The sequence below is a fragment of the Corythoichthys intestinalis genome, chromosome 10 (assembly GCF_030265065.1).
Source record: "Corythoichthys intestinalis isolate RoL2023-P3 chromosome 10, ASM3026506v1, whole genome shotgun sequence".
Lineage (NCBI taxonomy): Eukaryota > Metazoa > Chordata > Actinopteri > Syngnathiformes > Syngnathidae > Corythoichthys > Corythoichthys intestinalis.
Window position 1 is genome coordinate 10290419 of NC_080404.1, and position 26055 is coordinate 10316473.

The 26055-nt window shown below is 40.0% G+C and overlaps 1 protein-coding gene across 1 annotated transcript in view; it reads right to left on the reverse strand.

Annotated features, from left to right (window-relative positions):
• Positions 1–1692: 1692 nt before the first annotated feature.
• The window catches only part of LOC130923173 (CSC1-like protein 2), a 40149-nt gene continuing 15786 nt past the window's right edge, over positions 1693–26055 (reverse strand). Inside the window, exon 12 of the mRNA XM_057848686.1 lies at positions 1693–1858. Coding sequence (XP_057704669.1) covers positions 1747–1858 — 112 coding nt within the window. The 3' untranslated portion in view covers positions 1693–1746. The remainder of the gene's footprint in view (positions 1859–26055) is intronic.

Below are 26055 nucleotides of genomic sequence, written 5' to 3' on the forward strand. Positions count from 1 at the left end.
ATTGGATGCAAACGCCCACAAACGCTACAATGGGAAAGTCAAAGGAGCTCAGCATGGATCTGAAAAAGCGAATCATTGACTTGAACAAGTCAGGAAAGTCACTTGGAGCCATTTCAAAGCAGCTGCAGGTCCCAAGAGCAACAGTGCAAACAATTGTTTGTAAGTATAAAGTGCATGGCACTGTTTTGTCACTGCCACGATCAGGAAGAAAACGCAAGCTATCGCCTGCTGCTGAGAGAAAATTGGTCAGGAGGGTGAAGATTCAACCGAGAATCACCAAAAAGCAGATCTGCCAAGAATTAGAAGCTGCTGGAACACAGGTGTCAGTGTCCACAGTCAAGCGTGTTTTGCATCTCCATGGACTGAGAGGCTGCCGTGCAAGAAGGAAGCCCTTGCTCCAAAAGCGGCACCCTAAGGCTCAACTGAAGTTTGCTGCTGATCACATGGACAAAGATAAGACCCTCTGGAGGAAAGTTCTGTGGTCAGACGAAACAAAAATCGAGCTGTTTGGCCACAATGCCCAGCAATATGTTTGGAGGACAAAAGGTGAGGCCTTTAACCCCAAGTACACCATGCCTTCCGTCAAGCACGGTGGTGGTAGTATTATGCTGTGGGGCTGTTTTGCTGCCAATGGAACTGATGCTTTACAGAGAGTAAATGGGATAATGAATAAGGAGGATTACCTTCAAATTCTTCAAGATAACCTAAAGTCATCAGCCCGAAGATTGGGTCTTGGGCGCAGTTGGGTGTTCCAACAGGACAATGACCCCAAACACACATCAAAAGTGGTAATGGAATGGCTAAATCAGGCTAGATTTAAGGTTTTCGAATGGCCTTCCCAAAGTCCTGACTTAAACCCCACTGAGAACTTGTGGACAATGCTGAAGAAACAAGTCCATGTCAGAAAGACATCAAATTTAACTGAACTGCACCAATTCTGTCAAGAGGAGTGGTCAATGATTCAACCAGAAGCTTGTGGATGGCTACCAAAAGCGCCTAATTGAAGTGAAAATGGCCAAGGGACATGTTACCAAATATTAGCGCTGCTGTATGTATATTTTTGACCCAGCAGATTTGATCACTTTTTTCTGTTCACCCATAATAAAGTCATAAAAGAAGCAAACTTCATGAATGGTTTTTGTGACAAAGAAGTATCTGTTCCAATTACTCTATCAGAGAAAAATCTGAGTTGTAGAAATAACTGGAAACTCAAGAGAGCCATGACATTGTTCTTCACAAGTGTATGTAAACTTTTGACCACAACTGTAATCCCTAAGTATTCAAACACAATTGAAAACACACAATACACAGTCCAAAAGGTATTATATACAGGTGTTGCCTCTGTGGATACGTCACAAGCAACAAATTCGTGCGCAGGCTGGCAGCTGTGATCTATTCCCCTCTCACTCAGCTGCGCTACTTCTTCGTGGGAGCAAATGCGGACTTCCTTGTGTGTGCGCTTGCGCTCTTCTTCGTGTGTGCAAATAGTGAGTACCTGCGCTCTTAAATGCGTGTGGAAGTAGTATCTGCTCTGTTTTTCCTGCACCAAAATAAAAGCATGCATTAGAAAACAAAAGTCAACATTATTAAAAAAAAAAATAATTAAAAAAAATGACTGGAGACAAAATGGTGGATGAGCCTCCGGCATCGTAAAGTCGAAATCACGTAAATTGTGTACATTGTAACCCCGGGATTACCTATATTTTGACATTGAACAAAACTATGACTTTAAAAAAATATGTACAATTACACTGAAGCATGGCCTGATTTAGCCCAACTGGAAGAGAGAATAAAAGTTTGTGTTCTGATCTTCAACTGCAGTTTCTTCGTCCCTTTCGCGTCGCTGTTGTGCGTCAACCTGAGACAAAAAAAAAAAAGGATATTATCTTGATGAAGTTTAAGCATAACAACTGAACTACAACACCGTAACACAGGCCTGTTACCTGATATTTGTGAGGACTTAATGTGGCAAAATATCCAAAAAAGGTGCGCACAATGAAAATGAGCACTATGATGAGCAGCATGGTACCTGAGAATAGGGTTAAATAAGCCAAACGACCTGTGGATCGACATTTATACATTCACTATGAGCTTTAAATGCAAAAGAAATTTAAACAATAGCAATGTAATTGTAATACCAAAACGCTTCATGAGGAAGAAAAACAGCCACAACATTCCAAGAACGGGGCCAACCATGGCTTGATTAACTGCTCCAGAATGGATATTTTTGTTCAGTTTGGTTGGCCGGTAAATGTAGTAAATCCTATAACGGTCCACTTGTTGTTTTATTAACATGTATATCAGTCCTGCACAAAAGGAGGCATGCCATGTAACAACTTGCTCGACAAAAGTCAATGTTTACAGGAATAGAACATGTTGACTTTATTCAATTACCGTATTTTTCGGACTATAAGTCGCACCTGAGTATAAGTCACATCAGCCATAAAATGCCCAACGAAGAGGAAAAAAAACACATATAAGTCACACCGGAGTCGCATTTTGGGGGGAAATTTACATGGTAAAATCCAACACATAGAACAGATATGTCATTTTGAAAGGCAATTTAAAATAAAAATACAATAGAGAACAACATGCTGAATAAGTGTACAGTATGATAATGTTAAATGATGCATGAACAACGAAATGCGAACGTGGCCGGTATGTTAACCTAACATAGCTATTAAGACTTATTCAGATAACTATAGCATAAAGAACATGCTCACAAGTTTACAAACCATCATTGTCACTCCAAAACACCAAAATAACATGTGAAATGATATAATAATGTGTTAATAATTTCATCCATAAGTCGCTCCAGACTGTAAGTCGCACCCCCAGTCAAACTAAAAGAAAAACTGCGACTTATAGTCCGAAAAATACGGTACAGATTGTATCATACGTGTATTAGGAGTAATGGAGCCTATTTATAAAATGTTATGAATCTTTTCAGCAGTGTTGTTTTCATCAACGATGACGATAACAATAATATTTTGTCGACAAACAATTTGATCATAACGATGACGAGACGATAACGAGTTAAACCAATGTCTTGGGAGACATTACACGGATGCCAGTTTTCGTCTGACAGGACGAAAATGGGTCAGTTTCAGTCACATGTTCACAATGTGTAACATTTTATGTGGAGTTAGCTCATAGACTTCATAATGTATTGATGGGACGCAGGGCCGTTTCATTGGGGACCTATTTCCGTCAAAGCTGACCGAGTGGAGGCACCAACAAAGAGCTTTTTCCGTTGAAAATTCTTGTGAATAAATGCTTATATCCTTGAATTCTTTATAGATAGGGAAGTAAACCAGTCTCGATTCTTGGCTAAAAGCAAAAAACGTGCAGGTAGCGTTTATTTTACGTAAATATTGCGAACTATGAGGCTAGCCGGTAGGGAAATTAGAGGCCGCCGTACGTAAACAAAGAGCTTTTTCCTGTGAAAATTCTTGTGAGTAAATGCTTTAATCCCTGAATTCTTTACAAGTATGGACGTAAAACAGTCTCGATTCTTGGTTAAAAGCAAAAAAAAAACCTAAACGTGCAGGTACCATTTATTTTACATAAATATTGCGAACTATGAGGCTAGTCAGTAAGGAAATTAGCGGCCGCCATATGTAAACAAAGAGCTTTTTCCATTGAAAATTCTTGTGAATTAATGCTTAAATCCCTGAATTCATTATAGATATGGACGTAATACAGTCTCGATTTTTGGTTAAAAGCAAAAAATGTGCAGGTAGCATTTATTTTACGCAAACATGTTTAAGTACAATGCTACTCTGTTAGCAAATGAGGCTAGCGGCCGCCTGATGTAAACAAACAAAAGAGCTTTTTCTGTTGAAAATTCTTGTGAATAAATGCTTAAATCTCTGAATTCTTTATCGATATGGATGTAAAACAGTCTCAACCTTTGGTTAAAAGCAAAAAAAAAAAAAAAAACGTGCAGGTAACATTTGTTTTACGTAAATATTGCGAACTATGATGCTAGTTAGTAAGCAAATTAGCGGCCGCCACATGTAAACAAGGAGCTTTTTCATTTGAAAATTCTTGTGAATAAATGCTTAAATCCCTGAATTCTTTATAGATATGGACGTAAAACACACTCGATTCATGGTTAAAAGCAAAAAACGTGCAGGTAGCATTTATTTTTATGTAAATATTGCTAACTATGAGGCTACTCTGTCAGGAAATTAGCGGCCGCCCTAATATGTAAACAAAGAGCGTTTTCCATTGAAAATTCTTGTGAATAAATGCTTAAATCCCTGAATTCTTTATAGATATGGACATAAAACAGTCTTGATTCTTGGTTAAAAAAAAAAAAAAACTTCAGGTGGCATTTATTTTACATAAATATTGCGAAAGTATAATGCCAATGCTGTAGCGGCTAATTTCTCCCATTGATTTTTTTCACTATTTTTCAAAATGCATGCATGGTACGAAAAATATAATAATTACCTTGAATTCTCGGACAAATCACTGCTGAGACAATCCTTCCTGTTCGTATGCAGTACAGTTTTCGTACTTTTTCAACCTAAATCCGGCATTACATCGCTACGTGTGACCGACTGCTAATAAATGAAGCAGAGTTTTGGACAGCCCCCTTCAGGTAGGCGTGATGCAGTGAATGGGGATTGTGTCATGTCAATACATAATGAAGTCTATGGTTAGCTTGAGGGTGACCACTTCCAAAAGCTCAAAATGAAGGGCACATTAGAAACATCAACAACAAAGTTTTGCATGGTTGATTGATCATATTTGTATAACTTAAAGGCAGGCTGCTACAGGAAGCTTCAGGCTTGCCTGTTTTGTAAATATTGTAAGATTTTTTCAAACTCTTGCATGAGAGGATATGTAATGTTGCCGTAGCCTTTTAAGGTGTTTACTGAGTGATCCTTACACTCTAAATGTCACTCATAGTATTTGCATAGCATTCACCTTACCATTATCTTTAGCATGGCAAGCATCCTCTAAAGCTCTCACTTGTTTATATATCGTCGTGACGTCCTGGTGGGTTTAATCATTTGAAAATAATGTACAGTGGCATGAAAAAGTATCTGAACCTTTTGGAATTTCTCACATTTCTGCATAAAATCACCATCAAATGCAATCTGATCTTTGTCAAAATCACACGGATGTAAAAACTGTCTGCTTTAACTAAAACCACCCAAATACTCATAGGTTTGCATATTTTAATGAGGATAGCATGCAAACAACGAAAGAAGGGGAAAAATAATTGAACCCTCTACCTAAGTAGATTTAAAAAGCAATTGAGACCAATTTTTTTACCAAAAAAATTAACTCAGGTGTGTGCCCAATCACTGATGAGTGGTTTAAAGCTGCCGTGAGCACTATAAAACACACACCTGGTAAAAATCGTCTTGATGAGAAGCATTGTCTGATGTGCATCATGGCTCGGTCAAAAGAGCTGTCTGATGACCTGCGATCAAGGATTGTTGATTTGTATAAAGCTAGGAAAGGATACAGTCTGGATATTCATCAACCGACAGTCAGAGAAGATGTCTACAAATGGAGCGAGTTTGGCATTGTTGCTTCTCCCAAGGAGTAGCCGTCCACCAAATATGACGCCAAGATTTCAGCGCAGAATACTCAGAGGTAAAAAGGAACCCAAGCGTGTCTGCTAAAGACTTACAGAAAAATCACTGGCACACTCCAATATCTCTGTGCACACTTCAACTATAAGTAAAACAATGGTCAAGAATTGTGTTCATAGGAGGACTCCACGGAGGAAGCCACTGCCGTCTAAACAAACATTGTTGCTCGTTTAATATTCGCAAAAAGGCACTTTGACACTCCACAGAGGTTTTGGCAAAATATTTTGTGGACTGATGAAACCAAAGTTGAATTCTTTGGGAGTAACACACAACGTCATGTTTGGAGGAAAAGTGGAACAGCTCACCAACATCAACACCTCATCCCCACCGTGAGGCATGGTGGAGGGAGCATCATGATTTGGGGCTGTTTTACTGCCTCAGGGCCTGGACACCTTGCAGTCATTAATGGAAGAATGAATTCAAAGGTTTATCAGGATGTATTGCAGAAAAACCTGAGGCCGTCTGTCAGACAGTTGAAGCTGAAAAGAGGATGGAAGCTGCAACAAGACAATGATCCAAAACAAAGAAGTAAATCAACTTGAGAATCGTTTTAGAAAAACAAAATACACGTTCTGGAGTGGCCAAGTCAAAGTCCATACTTGAACCCCATAGAGATGCTGTGGCATGACCTAAAAATAGCGATTCAGGCCAGACATCCCAGGAATCTGACTGAACTACAGCAGTTGTGTAGAGAGGAATGGGCCAAGATTAGTACTGATCGATGTGCCAGACTGATCTGCAGCTACAGGAAGCATTTGGGATGAAGTTATTGCTGCATAAAAGGGGCCAAAAAATATTAAATGTAATGGGTGACTTACTGTGGGGCAAATAAGTATTTAGTCAACCACTAATTGTCCAAGTTCTCCCACTTGAAAATATTAGGCCTGTAATTGTTAACATGGTTAAACCTCAACCATGAGAGACAGAATGTGGACAAAAAACAGAAAATCACATTGTTTGATTTTTAAATAATTTATTTGCAAATCATGGTGGAAAATAAGTATTTGGTCAATACCAAAAGTTCATCTCACTACTTTGTTATGTACCCCTTGTTGGCAATAACGGAGGCCAAACGTTTTCTGTAACTCTTCACAAGCTTTTCACACACTGTTGCTGGTATTTTGGCCCATTCCTCCGTGCAGATCTCCTCTATAGCAGTGATGTTTTGGGGCTGTCGTTGGGCAACACGGACTTTCAACTCCCTCCGCAGATTTTCTATGGGGTTGAGACCTGGAGACTGGCTAGGCCACTCCAGGACCTTGAAATGCTTCTTACAAAGCCACTCCTTTGTTGCCCTGGCTGTGTGTTTGGGATCATTGTCATTCTGAAAGACCCAGCCATGTCTCATCTTCAATGCCCTTGCTGATGGAAGGAGATTTTCATTCAAAATATCTGGATACATGGCCCCATTCATTCTTTTCTTTACACAGATCAGTCGTCTTGGTCCCTTTGCAGAAAAACAGCCCCAAAGCGTGATGTTTCCACCCCCATGCTTCACAGTGGGTATGGTGCAATTCAGTATTTTTTTCCTCCAAACAAGAGAACCTTTGTTTCTACCAAAAAGTTCTACTTTGGTTTCATCTCACCATAACACATTCTCCCAGTCCTCTTCTGGCATTTACCAAAAGATCTCTAGCGTACCGCAGACGGGCCTGGACGTGTACTTCAGCAGGGGGACACGTCTGGCAGTGCAGGATTTGAGTCCCTGGCGCATTGTGTTACTAATAGTAGCCTTTGTTACTGTGGTTCCAGCTCTCTGTAGGTCATTCACTAGGTCCCCCCCTTGTGGTTCTGGCATTATTGCTCCCCGTTCTTGTTATCATTTTGATGCCACGGGGTGAGGAGGGAGTTGAAAGTCTGTGTTGCCCAACGACAGCCCCAAAACATCACTGCTCTAGAGGAGATCTGCATGGAGGAATGGGCCAAAATACCAGCAACAGTGTGTGAAAAGCTTGTGAAGAGTTACAGAAAACGTTTGGCCTCCGTTATTGTCAACAAAGGGTACATAACAAAGTATTGAGATGAACGTTTGGTGTAGACCAAATACTTATTTTCCACCATGATTTGCAAATAAATTCTTTAAAAATCAAAGAATATGATTTTCTGTTTTTTTTTTTCCACATTCTGTCTCTCATGGCTGAGGTTTACCCATGTTGACAATTACAGGCCTCTCTAATATTTTCAAGTGGGAGAACTTGCACAATTAGTGGATGACTAAATTCTTAATTGCCCCACTGTATTTATGCTTCCCACTTCTGTCATTGTTTGCATACTATCCTCATTAAAATAAGAAAACCTATAAACGTTTGGTTGGTTTTAGTTAAAGCAGACACTGCTTTTTCATCTGTGTGATTTTGACAAAGATCAGATCACATTTGATGGTGATTTTATGCAGAAATGTGAGAAATTCCAAAAGGGTTAGATACTTTTTCATACCACTGTATGGCATCTAAAAGTAGTAGTTCAACAGCTCTTGTAGAGTATGTTTCAACTTCAATCATTTAATATTCGTTTTCAGCATTAATTATAGAATTAAAGCAAATGCAAAGAAATAAAGCTTACCAAACGGGACTATGACCGGGCAGATGATACTATAGGACATAACTATTGTGAAGATGCACATCATCCAAGCATAAGATGCTCCACATGGGAACTCATTGGCTGGTAACTGTAAAATGACATTGAAACAAAATCAACGCCCACGTTTCTGCAATAGATGTATAGCACTAATTGCAATACTGCGACACGTTACTATTTTTTTTTTTTTTTGGCCAAGGTTATATCATACTGTAAGAATCTGCTATGTGATATCATATAATTTCCTCGCCAAAGGAAAAAATGCATAGCAACCTTGTAAGTGATGAGCAGAGATGGGTAGTAACGCGTTACATTTACTCCGTTTACTTGAGTACCGTATTTTCCACACTATAAGGTGCACCTAAAATCCTTACATTTTCTCAAAAGCCGACAGTGCGTCTTATCATCCAAACCGCCTTATACAGTGAAGAAAATTAGTATTTGAACACCCTGCTATTTTGCAAGTTCTCCCACTTAGAAACCAGGGAGGGGTGAGCATTTTTTATCATAGGTGGATGTCCACTGTGAGAGAGATCATCTAAAAAGAAAAAACCAGAAATCACAAAGTATGATTTCTTTTTAAAGATTTATTTGTGTGATACAACTGCAAATAAGTATTTGAACACCGGAGAAAACGAATGTTAATATTTGGGATGGTAGCCTTTGTTTGCAGTTACAGAGGTCAAACGCTTGCTGTAGTTTTTCACCAGGTTTTCACACATTGCAAGAGGGATCTTGGCCCACCCATCAGTCAGGTTTCTGGGCTGTCGCTGAGAAACACGGAGCTTGAGCTCCCTCAAAAAGTTTTCTATTGGGTTTAGGTCTGGAGACCGGCTAGGCCATGCTAGAACCTTATTATGCTTCTTACGGAGCCACTCCTGGGTTTTCCTGCCTGTGTGCTTTGGGTCATTGTCATGTTGGAAGACCCAGGCACGACCCATCTTCAATACTCCAGAGTAAGGAGGTTCTTACCCAAAATATCACAATAAAGGGCCACAGTCATCCTTTCTTTAATATAGTGCACTCATCCTGTCCCTTGCGCAGAAAAATACATCCAAAGCATGATGCTACCACCCCCACGCTTCACAGTAGGGATGGTGTTTTTGAGATAGTACTCATCTTTCTTCCTTCTCCGAACATGGTTAGTAGAGTTATGACCAAAAAGTTCTATTTTACTCTCATCTGACCAGAAAACTTAACCCCTGACCCCTCTGCATCATCCAAATGGTCATAGGCAAACTTAAGATGGGCCTTGACATGTGCTGGTTTTAGCAAGGGAACCTTCCGTACCATACATGATTTTAAACCATGACGTCTGAGTATATTACCAACAGTAACCTTGGAAACTGTGGTCCCAGCACTTTTCAGGTCATTAACCAAGTCCTGTCGCGTAGTTCTGGGATGATTCCTCACCTTTCTTAGGATCATTGAGACCCCACGAGGTGATATCTTACATTGACTCGGGCTCCACTCGGATTGAGATTGACAGACATGTTTAGCTTCCTCCATTTTCTAATGATTGCTCCAACAGTGGACTTTTTTTCACCAAGATGCTTGGCAATTGTTCCATAGTCTTTTCCAGCCTTGTGTAGCCTTTTCCAGCCTTGTGGAGGTGAACAATTTTGTCTCTCCTGTCTTTGGACAATTCTTTGGTCTTGGCCGTGTTAGAAGTTGAGTCTTACTGATTGTATGGGGTGGACAGGTGTCTTTATGCTGCTATCGACCTCAAACTCTGATCATCTGATTCAGAATAATATATGGAGTTGAGGCGGACTAACATGACTTTCAGGGTCAGAATTCTAGCTGAAATAGTTGAAATACTTATTTGCAGCTGTATCACACAAAAAAATGGTTAAAAATCATGCATAATGATTTCTGAATTTTTCTTTTTAGATTATCTCTTTCACAGTTGACATGCACCTACGATGAAAATTTCAGACTCCTCCATGGTTTATAAGTGGGAGAACTTGCAAAATAGCAGGGTGTTGAAATAATTATTTTCTCCACTGTATCTGGATCAATAATGGTTAATGATGGCCAGTGTTGTTAATCTTACTGAAAAAAAGTAATTAATTATAGTTACAAATTACTTCTCCCAAAAAGTAATTGCGTTAGTAACTCAATTACTTGAATGTAAGAGTAATTAGTTACTTGGCAAAGTAATTGGTGATAATTACTTTTTTTTTTCCCCTCAAAAAAAAAAAACACAAAAAAAAAAAAAAAACATTGGCCACACTATGTGAAGTTTTTTGTGAAGGTTTTTGGTACAATTGGCCCGAGCCCAATTCTTTACCCTAATTTACCCTTTACCCTGAATCAACTGTTAAAAGTTGTTAAAATTGCTCCCATTATTGCATTTGTTCCCTTCTCTCTACTTTCGACATATGAAAGTTTTAAAACTGTTTCATCATTTAAAGATAGATTCAAGTCAAGATTTTGCTGATTTAGAAGTATTTTAGATAAAAAGTTACTTAGATTCGCTAGGAAGGTTCTCTACAACAGAGCCGTCCTAAAAAGTCTACTGCTTTAAGATGGCGGCTGTCTACTAACGCATTTAGTGCCATGCAGTGTTGTTAATTTTACTTTAAAAAAGTAATTAATTACAGTTACAAATTACTTCTCCCAAAAAGTAATTGCTTTAGTAACTCAGTTACCTGAATGTAAGAGTAATTAGTTACTTGGCAAAGTAACTAGTGATATTTTTTTTTTTCTCCCCCCCCCAAAAAAAAAACAGGTCACACAATGTGAAGCTTAAAGGGCTTGGGGGACAATTGGCCCAAGCCCAATTCTTTACCCTCCACTTAACTAGACACAAGGGTATTGCGATAACTAGCTAGTAACCTTTGCTATGTGTGGAAGTCATTTAAAGTTGTGAATCAATAGTTAAAGTTGTTAAAATTTCTCCCGTTATTGCATTAGTTCCCTTCTGTCTACTTTAAACATGTGTAAGTTTTTAAATTGTTTCATCATTTAAAGATAGATTTAAGTTAAGATTTTGCCGATTTAGGAACATTTTAGATAAAAAAAAAATGACTTAGGTTCGCTAGGAAGGATCTCTACATCAGGGTCTTCCTGAGAGGTCTACTGCTTTAAGATGGCGGCTGTTTACAAACGCATGTAGTCCTTAAAACATGTTGGCAATGCAGCAGTGTCTGTCATATGCATCTAGATCTATAATATGATATCTACCGTGTCATGTGGGCGTAGTTTGTCGGCTATGGCTGCAGTCAGGTATTATTGGAGCCATCTAGCATCGCGGTTGCAACGGCGTCTTCCCCACTCCTGCTCTGCTCTCGTCCCCGTGAGTCCGTTTCTCTCAGACTTTTTTTTATTCAACCAACTTAGTATCTATCGCATAGTAACGCACGCCTTTCCCGCCTCAGTAACGGTAACGGCGTTGCCAAGATGAGAAAAGTAATTAATTAGATTACTCATTACTGAAAAAAATAACGCCGTTAGTAACGCCGTTATATTGTAACGCCGTTATTAACAACACTGATGATGGCACAACCATTCCCTTCAGCGACGCTCCATCTAGTGAATGCATAACGCAAGACCAAACATTACTACAACTAGAGGTGTGCCAAACTTTCCGATTCTTAGATTATTCGCGATTTGGCCGTGGAGGATTCGAGAACGATTCGCAAACATCCAAATTCCGATTATTGATATGCTAAGTAAAGCGGAACTAAAACACAGTCAGTGTGGTCTTCGGGACGCAATGAGAAACGGACCGAGAGTAAACATCAATGCTCAACTCACAGCTCTGGCTCATTTTATGCCGCTAGATAAAAAAACAATACCTGACTGCGCCGACCGCCACTACAAACTACGCCTACATAATGCTACGGTAGATATCACATGTATAAATAACTAGGTGCGAAATGACAGATTCGGCGGTGTTAGCAGTACATGTATAGAAAACTAGATGCGAAATGACAGACTCCCCAGCGTTAGCGGACCTTCCGAGCCAACCTTATTGACTTTTTATCTAAAATAATCCTAAATCTGTAAAATCTTGAGTTGAATCTATCTTTAAATGAAGAAACAGTTTGAAAACGTTCACATTTTGAAAGTAGACAGAAGAGAAAATTATGGGATAACGAGAGCAATTTTAACAAATTTAACAGTTGATTCACAACATTAAATGAATTGAATGTACTTTAAAGCTGCTGATACAGAATAGGGACTTGAGTATTTACTGTTTTGAACTGTTAACTTGATACTGAAATAGTAGTTTATTTATGCCTGAGACGATTTGTTAAATTTTTGTAACTAATGTACGAAACATTAAAAGTAGCTAATAGCTGGGGGGGGGGGCATCATCAATAATCCATTTATAACCAAATCGTAGCCTCTGAATCGTAATCGAATCATGAGGTGCCCCAAGTTTCCTACCTTATAGCGCAGAGCGCCCTATGTATGAAAACAGTTTTAAATAGGCCATTCACTGAAGGTCTGCCTGATACTTCAATGTGCCTTATAGTGCGGAAAATACGGCAACTTTTTGAGAAAAATGTACTCCTTAGAGTAGTTTTACCTGGCAATACTTTTTACTTTTACTTGAGTAGCTTTGTGAATAAGAAACATTACTCCGCTACTTTGGGCTACGCTAGATTCGTTACAGTTTTGTTTTTTATTCTACATTGTGACTTTATTTTTGCCAGAGATGCCGACAGTGGCTGTCTGTTTCACCAATGAGACGTCACAACAAAAACCCCAATTATACCAATCAGAGGTAACAATGTTTTTCTCCACTCAACTAGAGGGCACGAATGCTCTTTGGACAGGTGATGTTTCAAGTTTTGGTCCTAACTCGATGATTTTTGTCTCATCTTTTTGGCCTAATTTGGTCAAGTAATTGGTTATAGTACAGTATTACTATAATAACAGTTCATATAGATGATGTTGTGCAGAGAAAAAAAAAACTTATTTAAAAAAAAAAAATAAAAAAATCAGACATTATAAGCAGTTACTCAAAATGTTCTCATTTCTTTTCAATGAATACCTTTTTACTCATACTTGAGTACATTTTTGGATGACTACTTTTACTTGAATATTATTTAGAAGTAACGCTACTCAGTTGAGTAAAATTCTTGGCTACTCTACCCACCTCTGGTGATGAGTGATCATTGCGATGAAAAATTCTGTTCTGCAAACTAGTGATTATAATGCTTTTGTTTTAAGGTAAACGATTATTGCCGTTTAAGCAAAATACTCATTTGCATAGGCGGAGTTTGACTTTTGTGAGTGTGTGTGTGTGTGTGTGTGGGGTGGGGGGGTGGCGGTGGCTAAACATGTTGATGAACCCGAAACGCAGTGTTAGTTGGATGCCAGGAATGCTAGGCAATATCAATGGCAGAACAGCTATAAATGTTGCGTTCAGTAAACTAAGAGCTGCGAATACCAGCCATACTGTATTTTTGCCTTTCGTATCCTGATTTTTATTTTTTAATAACAAGACGCAGTATTTGCCCATGGGGGCGTGTCTTAACCTGAAAATTCTGTGTTGAGACGTTCGTTAAGTAGAAGTATCACTGTATACAGTGGTATAAAAATATTCTGAAGCTTTGGAATTTCTCATATTTATGCATAAAATCACCATCAAATGTGATCTGTTCTTTGTCAAAATCACAAATGTCCGCTTAACTAAAACCACTAGAACATTTATAGGTTTTCATATTTTAATGTAGATGGTATGCAAACAATGACAGAAGGGGGAAAAATAAGTGAACCATCACATTTAATATTTTGTGGGTCCCCCTTTGGCACCTTTAATTTCATCCAGACGCTTTCTGTAGCTGTCGATCAGTCTGGCACATCGATCGGGACTAATCTTGGCCCATTCTTCTCTACAAAACTGCTGTAGTTCAGTCAGATTCCTGGGATGTCTGGCATGAATCGCTGTCGTTAGGTCATGCCACAGCATCTCAATGGGGTTCAAGTCTAGACTTCGACTTGGCCGCTCCAGAACGTGTATTTTGTTCTTCAGAAACCATTCTGAAGTTGATTAACTTCTGTGTTTCGGATCATTGTCTTGTTGCAGCATCCATCCCATTTTTAGCTTCAATTTCTGACAGAGAGCCTCAGGTTTTCCTGCAAAACATCCTGATAAACTTTTGAATTCATTCTTCCATCAATGATTGCAAGTTGTCCAGGACCTGAGGAAGCAAAACAGCCCCGATTCATGATGTTCCCTCCACCAAGCTTCACTATGGGGATGAGGTGTTGTTGATGTTGTGGAGCTGTTCCATTTTTCCTCCCCACATTACATTGTGTGTTACTCCCAAACAATTCAACTTTGGTTTCATTAGTCTACAAACTATTTTGGCAAAACTTCTGTAGAGTGTCCAAGTGCCTTTTTGCGAACATTAAACAAGCACCATGTTTATTTATTTTTTTTTTAGACAGCAGTGGCTTCCTCCGTGGAGTCCTCCCATGAACACAATTCTTGGCCATAGTTTTACGTATAGTTGATGTGCGCACAGAGATATTGGACTGTGCCAGTGATTTCTGTAAGTCTTTAGCAGACACTATCGGGTTCTTTTTTTTACTTCTGAGTAGAGCTGTCCCGACTAGTCGACATAGTCGACGTAATCGATGACGTAAATCCGTCGACGAGCACAACATCCCGTCGACGGTTAATGAAGGGTTAAAAAAATATATGCGTGGAAAGTTAGAATGTCGGATGCTCTGTTTGCAAGCGGGGAAAGCGGCACAAAGCCAAAAAAAAGCGCACCAGAGTGTCCAAAACATCGACTTATTTCAAAGAAACAAAGAAGAGTACGCTCTTCTGTCCTGTCTCTTCAGTGCCAAGCTTGGCTGCACGTCAGCCGTGAATAAACACCTCAAGCGCCTTCACGCAGTTTGTAATTTTTTTTTTTTTTTTTTCATTTTTTGTACACCAGAGGGTGCTGTCGCCTTACTAAATAATAATGTTTCATTGACAATGGGCCTATAAGTGCTATTAGTACGGTTCTTAATGCTAATTGAAAGCTTTATTTCATGTTATGGTTTATTTTATGGTATAGAAAATTATATAAGGTTAAAAGGTCATAAATATATACAGTATATACAGTGATTGCACTCAAGGGAGAGATTGTCAATGATAAGGTAAAGGCAATTCATATAGGCAATTCATTGATATATAAATAAGGTTTAAAAGTAAAAAGGTGAAAAGTTTTTGTTAATTTCTAATTGTGTTGCTTTATTTGTGTGCACCGTAGCCTTTACGGTGTGTTTACATCAAGGATGGGATAAAAGTTGTAAACCATCAGTTTTAAGAGACCATCTTTTCAATCGGGATGCTACACTAGTTAATTCTATCAGCATTTGAACTCATTGTTTATTTGTGATTTATTATTGTTATTTACGTGTTTATTTGTACTTTAATAAATGATTTGAGTGTTCCAATATGTTTTTTGTGAATTGATAAGCGTCAACAAAAATTTCATTGGTAAATTAGTTAAAAAAAAAAAAAAAAAAATTATTATTAGATTAGTCGACTAATCGTAAAAATAGTCGGCTGACTAATCGGGAGAAAATTAGTCATTTGGGACAGCCCTACTTCTGAGTATTCTGCGCTGAACTCTTGGCATCATCCTTGGTGGATGGCCACTCCTTGGCGGAGAAGCAACGGTGCCAAACTCTCCATTTGTCGACAACTTCTCTGACTGTCGATTGATGAACATCCAGACTTTAGAGATGGTTTTGTATCTTTTCCGAGCTTTATAGTACTCAACAATCATTGAACGCAGGGGTTCAGACAGCTCTTTTGACCGAGCCATGATACACATCAGACAATGCTTTTCATTAAGACAATTCTTACCGGGTGTGTGTTTTATAGTGGACAGGGCAGCTTTAAACCACTCATTAGTGAGTGGGCACACACTTGATGCAAATTGTTTGGTAAAAATTGGTTTCAATTGCTCTTTAAGACTTCTTCGGCAGAGGGTTAACTTACTTATTTTTCCCCTTTCTGTTATTGTTTACATGCTATCCTCATCAAAATATGAAAACCTATAAATGTTTGAATGGTTTTAGTTCAAGGGCAACTGAAGAGCTTTACGGATTTCGCTCGAGTGTTTTACTCAGTTGAATTGTATTAAATGCACCATTCGCTGTCTCAAAAAGTCACACAAAAAAAAAATATATATATTTGACTGCGTAGTTTTTGAGTTATGGCCATAGCAACACCATAGCAACGAGGGACGCGCCGCCCTGCCGACCGCTACCTGATGACGTAGCTTCCAGGGAGCCTCGCCACCACTCTGAACACAGAAATATAGCACCACGCTATCCTCGCCATATATTGCAAACATTTTCTGGGTTTTACTCGCAAGATTCGTCATGCCATCTCAATGTGTAGCGATGAATTGCTCACAGGAAAACTCTAGACTCTATGGGTGGTCCAAAAAAACTTCTCCTGCAAAGGTTTGGACCGTTTCTGTGAGCATGTATACAGGTCCCCAATCAGCTCATTGTTTTCATCATTTCAGTGACGACAGCTTTGAAAAGCTACAACAATGCAACCTTGGTTTTACAAAAACGTAAGTAGACCCTTAATGGCTTTTCTCATTCTAAAATTTGAACGAGGGAGGACTCCTACTGCCTGTTTGTTGAAGTGCGACATTTTTTTGTTGTTGCTGTTGGCCTATCATAAGTAGATAGGTTTGCTGACAGGTCGCCTACTCATGTGATTTTATTACTATATCATTAGGTATTATGTAAATTCAAATGTCCCCAGCACCAAATAGGTCCTTGGTTCGTTGTTTTTTGGCCTGTCACAAGGTAAATATAAAGCCTATATATAAAACAATCCACCTGCCAGGCCCTAATGTACCAAATACATCTCAATAAAACAATGACTATTGTACTACAGCATCAACATCAAGGTCTGCCTATTTGAAGAGGGAACAATAGCATCAAATAGATGCTGCTTTGACTGGGCCATTATTATTTGATCACCAAGAAATTATTTTTAAAAATTATTAAATTAAAATTAGGATTCATCCAATATTTTCATGCTGCTGTGATTTTTTTCCCCCCCAGGAAGCCAAACATAAAAAAATTAAGCGGCGGAAACCCTCAACACGATGAAAAAAGCGTTGCAAGTCAGTCGCCACCCAGTTTCCCAAAATCAAGAGAGAGTGGGTCGAGTCATATGATGACCCAAGTGACGCGGTGTCCAGCGATGACGACTGAAGAGATCCTATGTGGCCTGAATGCTGAATTTCTTCCGTCTGCGACATCAGATGACGATCACTTAGGAGAAATAAATGTAGCAAATTTTGATGACATGAAATCATAAACTAGTCATATATACAGTACACATTTTTAAAAGAAAAGTCTAGTTACCTTCATATTTTAATAATAATGATTATCTTTGTATAGCGAACACTTACTGTAATGCTACAGAAAAGAGTAAATACATATTTCCGACTGCCATTATCATTTTTCAATGTTGCGCTAGTCCGTTGCTATCCGTACTTTGTGTTGCTTACTAAATTTATGTTCTTTGATGTGTGCCATTGTTTGCTTGGTATAACTTAGCTTTCTATGTTGTGTCACAATCTGACAGCGAAAGCTGATGCTGATTCAACATAAATCTGGTATCATTTATTATTGCGGCCTATTGAATATTGTTTCATGATGTAATAACAATATATTATATACCAATAGATAGGGATGGGAATCGAAATCCGATTCCAATTCAGAACCGACCGGTTCCGAGTGTTTCGAGGCCTCGACATCACATTGAAAAAGCCTTAACGATCCCTTTAACGATTCCTAAAGACGCGTACTGCGTCGTGACGTGTCTTGTTGTCCAGACGCATCAAACTAGCATGGCGCCAAGAACCGCTCGCTCCAAAGTTTGACTACACTTCACCAGGAAAGAGTGTGAAAATGAAAGGTTACGACGGGTAAGCACGAGCATTGCAGCCATAAACATAACAATGACAGCACGTAGGTTCAAACGCTCGAAAGTGTGTCTTCACTTCGCGAGGAAAAATTACAACAAAGCGACTTGCAGTCATTGCAAGGTGGAGATAACTGCATCGGGAGGGAATACGACTGCGCTGTCCTCACAGAGAGGCTAAGGCTCAGTCCTGGCTATACAGCTAGCTAAACTCCCAAATGACGATGCAGAAGACGTTGGTATAATTTGCTGACTTTATTCAACCATCACTTGAAGAGTGAAACTAAGAATAGAAATGAAACAAATCAAACAGGTTCACATCAACGTAAATCAGCGATGATTAGCTGCTAATAACAGTAATAACAAATGGTTAGCATTCGTTCGCTAGCATTAGCACATCGTTCAAACCACTACACAACTGGATTTAAGTGTCCGATCGCGAGTGGAAACACAACAACAACAACACAAAAGATGATACATACAGGCGTTGCCTCTGTAGATATTAACATTAACAAAGAACGTAGGCTCGTAGAAGTGTTTCCCTCTCTCACTAACTCGCTCACTTGCTTGGATGCGGCATTTCTTCTTCGGGTGTAAGCGCGCTCTTCTTCACGTGAGCGCGTTCTTCTTCGCGTGAGGAAGCGCAAGGGCGCCCCCACTTGAGCGTGTAAGCGCCACAAAAACTAAAAGGCATGCATTTCAATGTAATGGTAAATAATATATGTTAACCCAGCAGTCCCCAAACTGCGGCCCGCGACCCAAATACGGCCCGCCTCCACATTTGGTCCGGCCATTTTGAAATTTTTTTTTTTCCTCACTCGTGTTATTTATTTCCTGGCCTTTTCCTTGAAGAATTCAGAGAGGATTATTTGGTTATTATCTATTTAATTAATAGTGTTTTTATTATTAATTATTATTATTATTATATTATATTATTATTTTTATTTTATTTACTTTCATTCCGTGAAGAATCCAGAAAGGGTTATTTGATTGTGGCTTTCTGAAAAACAATAATTTTTTACATTTATGCACTTCTGCAATCGTCACACTTTTTCTGTTACAAACTGACCCCGGCCCCTCATCAGAGAAGGGAAAAGTTATGTGGCCCTCACAGGAAAAAGTTTGGGGACCCCTGCTTGAACACATATTGCCAAAGGCAGAACAGCAACCTATCTGCCAATATATACCAATATTTTTTATTTCTATTAGATAAATGTTTCAGTAAAATGTTACACATTCTTGTGTATTTGCCACTTATTGCCACAGTTAACATTGAGGCTCTGGGCCTCTTTGATCTCGTTGTGAGTTTGTAAGGTTGTGACTTCTGATTACACAAACTCGATGCCAATCAAAACGTTTGTTCTTCTTATTCCCCAAATTAGAATCGATAAGAGAATCGATAAAGAATCGAATCGTTAAGCAATATCGATAATGGAATCGGAATCGTAAAAATCCTATCAATTCCCATCCCTACCAATAGAATACATTAAACAGTCGACAAAATATGTCAATGTTGTTTACAATTTACGATTTTTTAAATGTAATTCATGCCCCTGTCAGTGCTTCAGCCTCCTCAAGTTTGGCTCTCACGTCTGCGATCTCCTGACGACACAGGCATACTCTTGGAAGGGTAATTACTTGACGGTTTACAGCAACACCTGGAAAATAAAATTGTTTTGTCATTTATTTTGAAAAATCAATAACATATCATTTATTTAGCCATATTTGGGCTAGCTTTACCATATTTAGATCGGTAGGAGCTGTCCCATTACCTAATATCGAGTTTTAGCTATGTGGAGAGCATGGAAAACATACGTATACAACCATGTAATCAGTTCTCTCAAATAGAAAAATCACGATGATGGACTTAGCCTTACCGCTCACTCTCCCGTTCGTGAAGTGTCGAGCTGTCAAGTGGCGTCATGACGACATCTGCTGTGTCAAGTAAATCGTCGTCATCTGATGCCTCAGGTTAAAACATGTAGGGATTAATTGTAGATCATCTTTCCTGGGAGCCTTTGCCATCGGTAGCGTCACGAAACAGCGATCCTGAATGGTTACCTTTGGTGGAAATATCACTGATATAGTCGTTGCTGCAATGCTAGCTGTAGATACTAGTCTTCTGTTGCGTCGGGGAATTTACGTCACACTTCCGGGTTTGGGAAGGGACATTTAACGGAGTGCAAAAAACTTAAAAAAAAAAAAAAACGCAAATTATCCTTGCAAATACGTGTTGATAATGTCATGGTTGTTTTGACGAACTCGTCCAAAGTTTATATTTGTAAAATTACACCAAAATCCGGAAAGCTCTTCAGTTGCCCTTTAAAGCAGACAGTTTTTACATCTGTGTAATTTTGACAAAGTTTGACAAAATTTTATGCAGAAATTGAGAAATTCCAAAAGGTTCAGATACTTTTTCATACCTCTGTACGGTAGGTCTTATAATGGAGGCAACACATGCTGTATGTATCGATATTAGCCTACTATTCAAATGACTAAGATGGCTACAAATGCATAATGAGCCTTCATGATTAAATGTTTATTTTCCCTGCAGTGCATCCTATACAGAATGACGCACCATGTGACTACTCTGTTGTACGATGCCACCTCAAGTTTATATTCATTACAATGTTAATGTACGGAGCCCCAAAAGGGAGATCGACAGAAATAAAATTTAAACCATCTGGTGCACACGAGAAACGCGAAAGCTCAACTAAATCCTGTATTATCATTTTTCACACGCCGAAACTGCTGTCGTCCGATGCACGCCTGCAGTTTGTGGCCTATGAAAAGGGAACTTTCTGGTGTGCACCAAATAGTTTCTGGTGCGCACCAGATCGTTTCTAGTACACACCAGATGGTTTAAATTTATTTTATTTCTGTCGGTTTTCTGAACTTCCCCATGCAATGACATTTTTCGGCCACTGGGGGTACTGCCAATCTCCGCCTATGCTTATTTGCATCATAATGTCACTACATGACGCACTAACCATTCTGATGTTTCTCCGCTTTGCCTCAGAGCAAGCCATGCAAATACGAAACATGTACACCAATAGAGCTGGGAGCCTCAAAAGTTCCATTGCATTACCAGTGAGACCAGCTGCAATCACAGCTTTAACAAAAAAGGAGCTTGTGTCAGGAAGGAACATGCACCTAAAGAAATTACACATGGTATCAGGTTATTCATAAATGAGGAGGACTGATCAGAACGATCAGGTATGAGCTTCAGAGCACATTTAAACTGTAATGGTCAGTGTTTCGGTTTGGTTAAAATTCAGTGTTTTTAGGTGTGTTTTCTAGGTTTTGTGTGCTGATTAGATTTTAATTTCCACCTGTTTTCTCATTGAGAAAAAACATGAGGTTTCTGTGCCAAATTTGGCACAAGTGAGAGGTTGTAAAAGTTTTCAGAGACCAATATCTCCTAGTTTTGGAAATCCAAGATGCACGGGCAATTTCTCTGGAGATGAAACGTCAGTTTAAAATTGTTGCTTTTTCATTGGAAAGCCGAGACTATTCCTTTTTTTCCCCTGTCCTTTTCAGCTGCTTTCAGATAGAGAATGGGAATCTGAGTGTCCTTATGGTCTGAAAAGTTTTAATGTTTCACATAGGAGTATGATATACTCTTGTGTTTATTAATTGTGTTTCGTTTATTAGGAGAAAGCAGCGAGCAGGGAGGGGTAATGGGGGGACAGGAAAGAAAATAGAAAAGGAGAGACAGAGGAGGAGAATAAACAACAAGAAACACATTGAACGGCTGCACTACCGATAAATATACTAGTAGTGGTGCCACAGTGTATCACAAAAGTGAGTACACCCCTCGCATTTCTGCAGATATTTAAGTATATCTTTTAATGGGACAACACTGCCAAAATGACACTTTGACACAATGAAAAGTAGTCTGTGTTCAGCTTATATAATACAGTTCATTTATTTTCCCCTCAAAATAGCTCAAAATATAGCCATTAATATCTAAACCCCTGGCAACAAAAGTGAGTACACCGCATGGGAGTTACGTACATCCCTAAATGTCCAAATTGAGTACTGCTGGTCATTTTCCCTCCAAAATGTCACGTGACTCGTTACAGGAGTGCTGTCAGCATTGCTGCAGAGAATGAAGAGGTGGTGGTGGGGGTGTTGTTCCCACCACCATGCTTGACTGTAGGCAGGACACACTAATCTTTGTACACCTCACATGGTTGCCGCCACACATGCTTGAGACCATCGGAACCAAGCAAATTAATCTTCGTCTCATCAGACCATAGGACATGGTTCCAGTAATCCATGTGCTTTGTTGACATGTCTTCAGCAAACTGTTTGCGGGCTTTCTAGTATACCGTCTTCAAAAGATTCCTCCTGGGGTGACAGCCATGCACACCAATTTGATGTGGATTACGGTGTATGGTCTGAGCACTAACAGGCTGACGCCCAACCTCTTCAATCTCTGCAGCATTGCTGACAACACTCCTGTAACGAGTCACATGACATTTTGGAGGGAAAATAACAAGCAGTACTCAATTTGGACATTTGAGGATGTATGTAGTTCCCATGCGGTCTACTCACTTTTGTTGCCAAGGGTTAAGATATTAATGGCTATATTTTGAGGGGAAAATAAATGAAGTCTATTATATAAGCTGCACACAGACTGTTTTTCATTGTGTCAAAATGTCATTTTGTCAGTGTTGTCCCATGAAAATATATAATTAAATATCTGTGGAAATGCGAGGGGTGAACTAACTTTTGTGATACACTGTATCATTAGCTCCCGTAATTTCCCGAATATAACACCCCCCCCCCCCCCCCCCCCAAAATCAACTTGTAAAATTATGGGTGCACATTATACACGGGTACATGGATGGAGACAGAAATATATATATTATATATATATATATCTAAAGACAGATGTTTTTTATTGACACGGCCATGTTGTTTTGAAGAAAACGTATGCGGCGATCCAGTCCCGACCATTACGGCACACGTCACCATTTTGTTTCAGTAATACTTGTTTCGGTAATACCACACTGATTGGTCGAATGATTTCGTCTGTGTTAAATTCTGATTATTTCATTCTTCATAAAGCACAGAATTTATTTTCTTGAACGCATTTGAGTCAACCTTTATTGCAACTCTGCAACTCGGACCATAACAAACGTAACACAACACAGAGTTCCTGTGTCCGTCAACTATAGCTGTCCCTCGGGAAACTCAAACCCAAATAACAATAGTTCCTCTTGTTACAGCCCACAGCGATGCGCTTTTTCCGTTTTCTGACTTCAGTCCCCACTTTTATCGTATCAATCCATGGAAGAAACATTTATTCATCATTATGAAACGAGCAAGTTATACAGCAGCCTTTAAAAAAAGAAAAGTCCCATCTGTTTTGTTTTCTCCTAGATTCTGGTAAGTTGGAGAAGTTGTCAAATCATATAATTACCGTAAATATTGTCAGTGTATGGTAATGTTTTGAACTACCAATGTGCTATGCTTGTGCTGTGTTTCACCAGTCAGTAAAATGACATTTCTGTATCTGTACACGAGCTGTGTTTTTTTGTATTCTTCTATTTATTGGTGCAAAAATTAGGGTGCGCGTTATAAACGGGTACAATAATTTCCCCTAGATTTTACAAGTAAATTTGGGGTGCGCATTATACACGGGTGCGCCTTATATTCGGGAAATCACGGTAATTGTATTTCCCGTGGACACCATGTGGGGGCTGAGGAGAACGGGGGGGGGGGGGGGGCACCATCCATCCATCCATCCATCCATCCATCCATCCATCCATCCCTCAAATCCTCAACCGCTTATCCGGAGTCTGGTCGTGGGGGCAGCAGTTTCAACAGGGATCCCTAAACTTCCCTTTCCCTGGCCACGTCAACTAGCTCTTACTGGGGCGCTCCCGAGCCAGTGTCGAGATATAATCCCTCCACCTGGTTGTGGGCCTGCCCCAAGGTCTCCTCCCAGCTGGATGTGTCAGGAATACCTCCCTAAGGAGGCGCCCTGGTGGCATCCGCACCAGATGCCCTAACCACCTCAACTGACTCTTTTGTATGTGAAGGAGCAGTGGCTCGACTCTGAGCCTCACATGAATAGCAGCGTTTCTCACCCTGTCTCCAAGTGAGACACCAGCTATCCGCCTGAGAAAGCCCATTTCGGCCACTTCTACCCGTGATCGTGTCCTTTCGGTCATGACCCATCGTTCATGACCATTGGTGAGGGTAGGAATGAAGATTGAACCGTAGATTGAGAGCTTTGCCTCCTAGCTCAGCTCCCTCTTTGTTGCAACAGTGCGATAAAGCGACTGTAATACCGCTCCATTGTTCCTTCACTCATGAACAACAGATACTTGAACTCCTTCACTTGAGGAAGGACCTCATTCCCTACCCGGAGAAGGCAATCCACCGGTTTCCTGCAAAGAACCATGGCCTCAGATTTGGAGGTGCTGATCGTCATCCCCGCCACTTCACACTTGGTTGCAAACCTGTCCAGTGAGTGCTGCAGGTCACAGGCTGATGATGCAAACAGGACCACATCAACTGCAAAAAGCAGCGATGCAATCCTCAGCATGATGATGCAAACAGGACCACATTATCTGCAAAAAGCAGCGATGCAATCCTCAGCCCACAAAACTGTAAACCCTCTCCACCACGACTATGCCTTGATATCTTGTCCAAAAAAATGACAAACAGAATTGGTGACAAAGCACAACCCTGGCGAAGGCCAAAACCCACTTGGAACAAGTCCCTCTCCACCACGACTACGCCTTGATATCCTGTCCACAAAAATTACAAACAGAATTGGTGACAAAGCACAACCCTGGCGAAGGCCAAAACCCAATTGGAACAAATCTGACTTACTGCCAAGGACACGGACACAACTCTCATTAACTCTCTAAGGAGTGGCCCCCTCACCCCATACTCTCGCAGTACCTCCCACAGTATATCCCGTGGGACCCGATCATATGTCTTTTCCAGGTCCACAAAGCACATGTAGACTGGATGAGCATACTCCCAAGCCCTCTCCAGGATTCCAGCGAGAGTAAAGAGCTGGTCTGTTGTTCCACGGCCAGCACGGAACCCACATTGTTCCTCCTCAATCAGAGGTTCCACAATCAGCCGGACCCTCCTTTCCAGTGCCTTGGAGTAGACTTCCCTAGGGAGGCTGAGGAGTGTGATGCCCCTGTAATTGGCACACACCCTCTAGTCCCCCTCTTTAAAAAAAAGAACCACCACCCCAGTCCGCCACTCTTTCGGTAATGTCCCAAACTTCCACGCAATGTTAAAGAGGCGTGTCGTTCGTGACAGCCCTTCAACACCCAGGGCCTTCAGCATTTCAGGGCGAATTGTTTAACCACCTCGGTAACTTCTCCCAAAGAGAGAGATGTAGAACCTGGTAATATGTGAATCACTTGTACGAGTGGATATGTTGACATCCTATTCTTTGCTGCCTGATCGCTAATCCTGGCATGACATTCTTGAGTGTCGTATTTCCCTAGTCATATTCTTTTTGATTGTGCCATAACTAGAGATGTCCCGATCCGATATTTGGATCGGATCCGACGCCGATATGGGCAAAAAAATGCGCATCGGTATCGGATCGGCCAACACGGAAAAATTCCGATCCAGACTTCCGATCCAGTTTTTTTTTTTAAAGTCCGGTCCGGGTTTTCCAGCGCACCGATTTACATTCGGCCCCCTTGAACCATGCAACCTTTCGCCACATTTCAGGCTTCAAACATAAAGATATAAAATTTTAATTTTTTTGTCAAGAATCAACAACAAGTGGGACACAATCGTGAAGTGGAACAACATTTATTGGATAATTTAAACTTTTTTAACAAATAAAAAACTGAAAAGTGGGGCATGCAATATTATTCGGCCCCCTTGCGTTAATACTTTGTAGCGCCACCTTTTGCTCCAATTACAGCTGCAAGTCGCTTGGGGTATGTT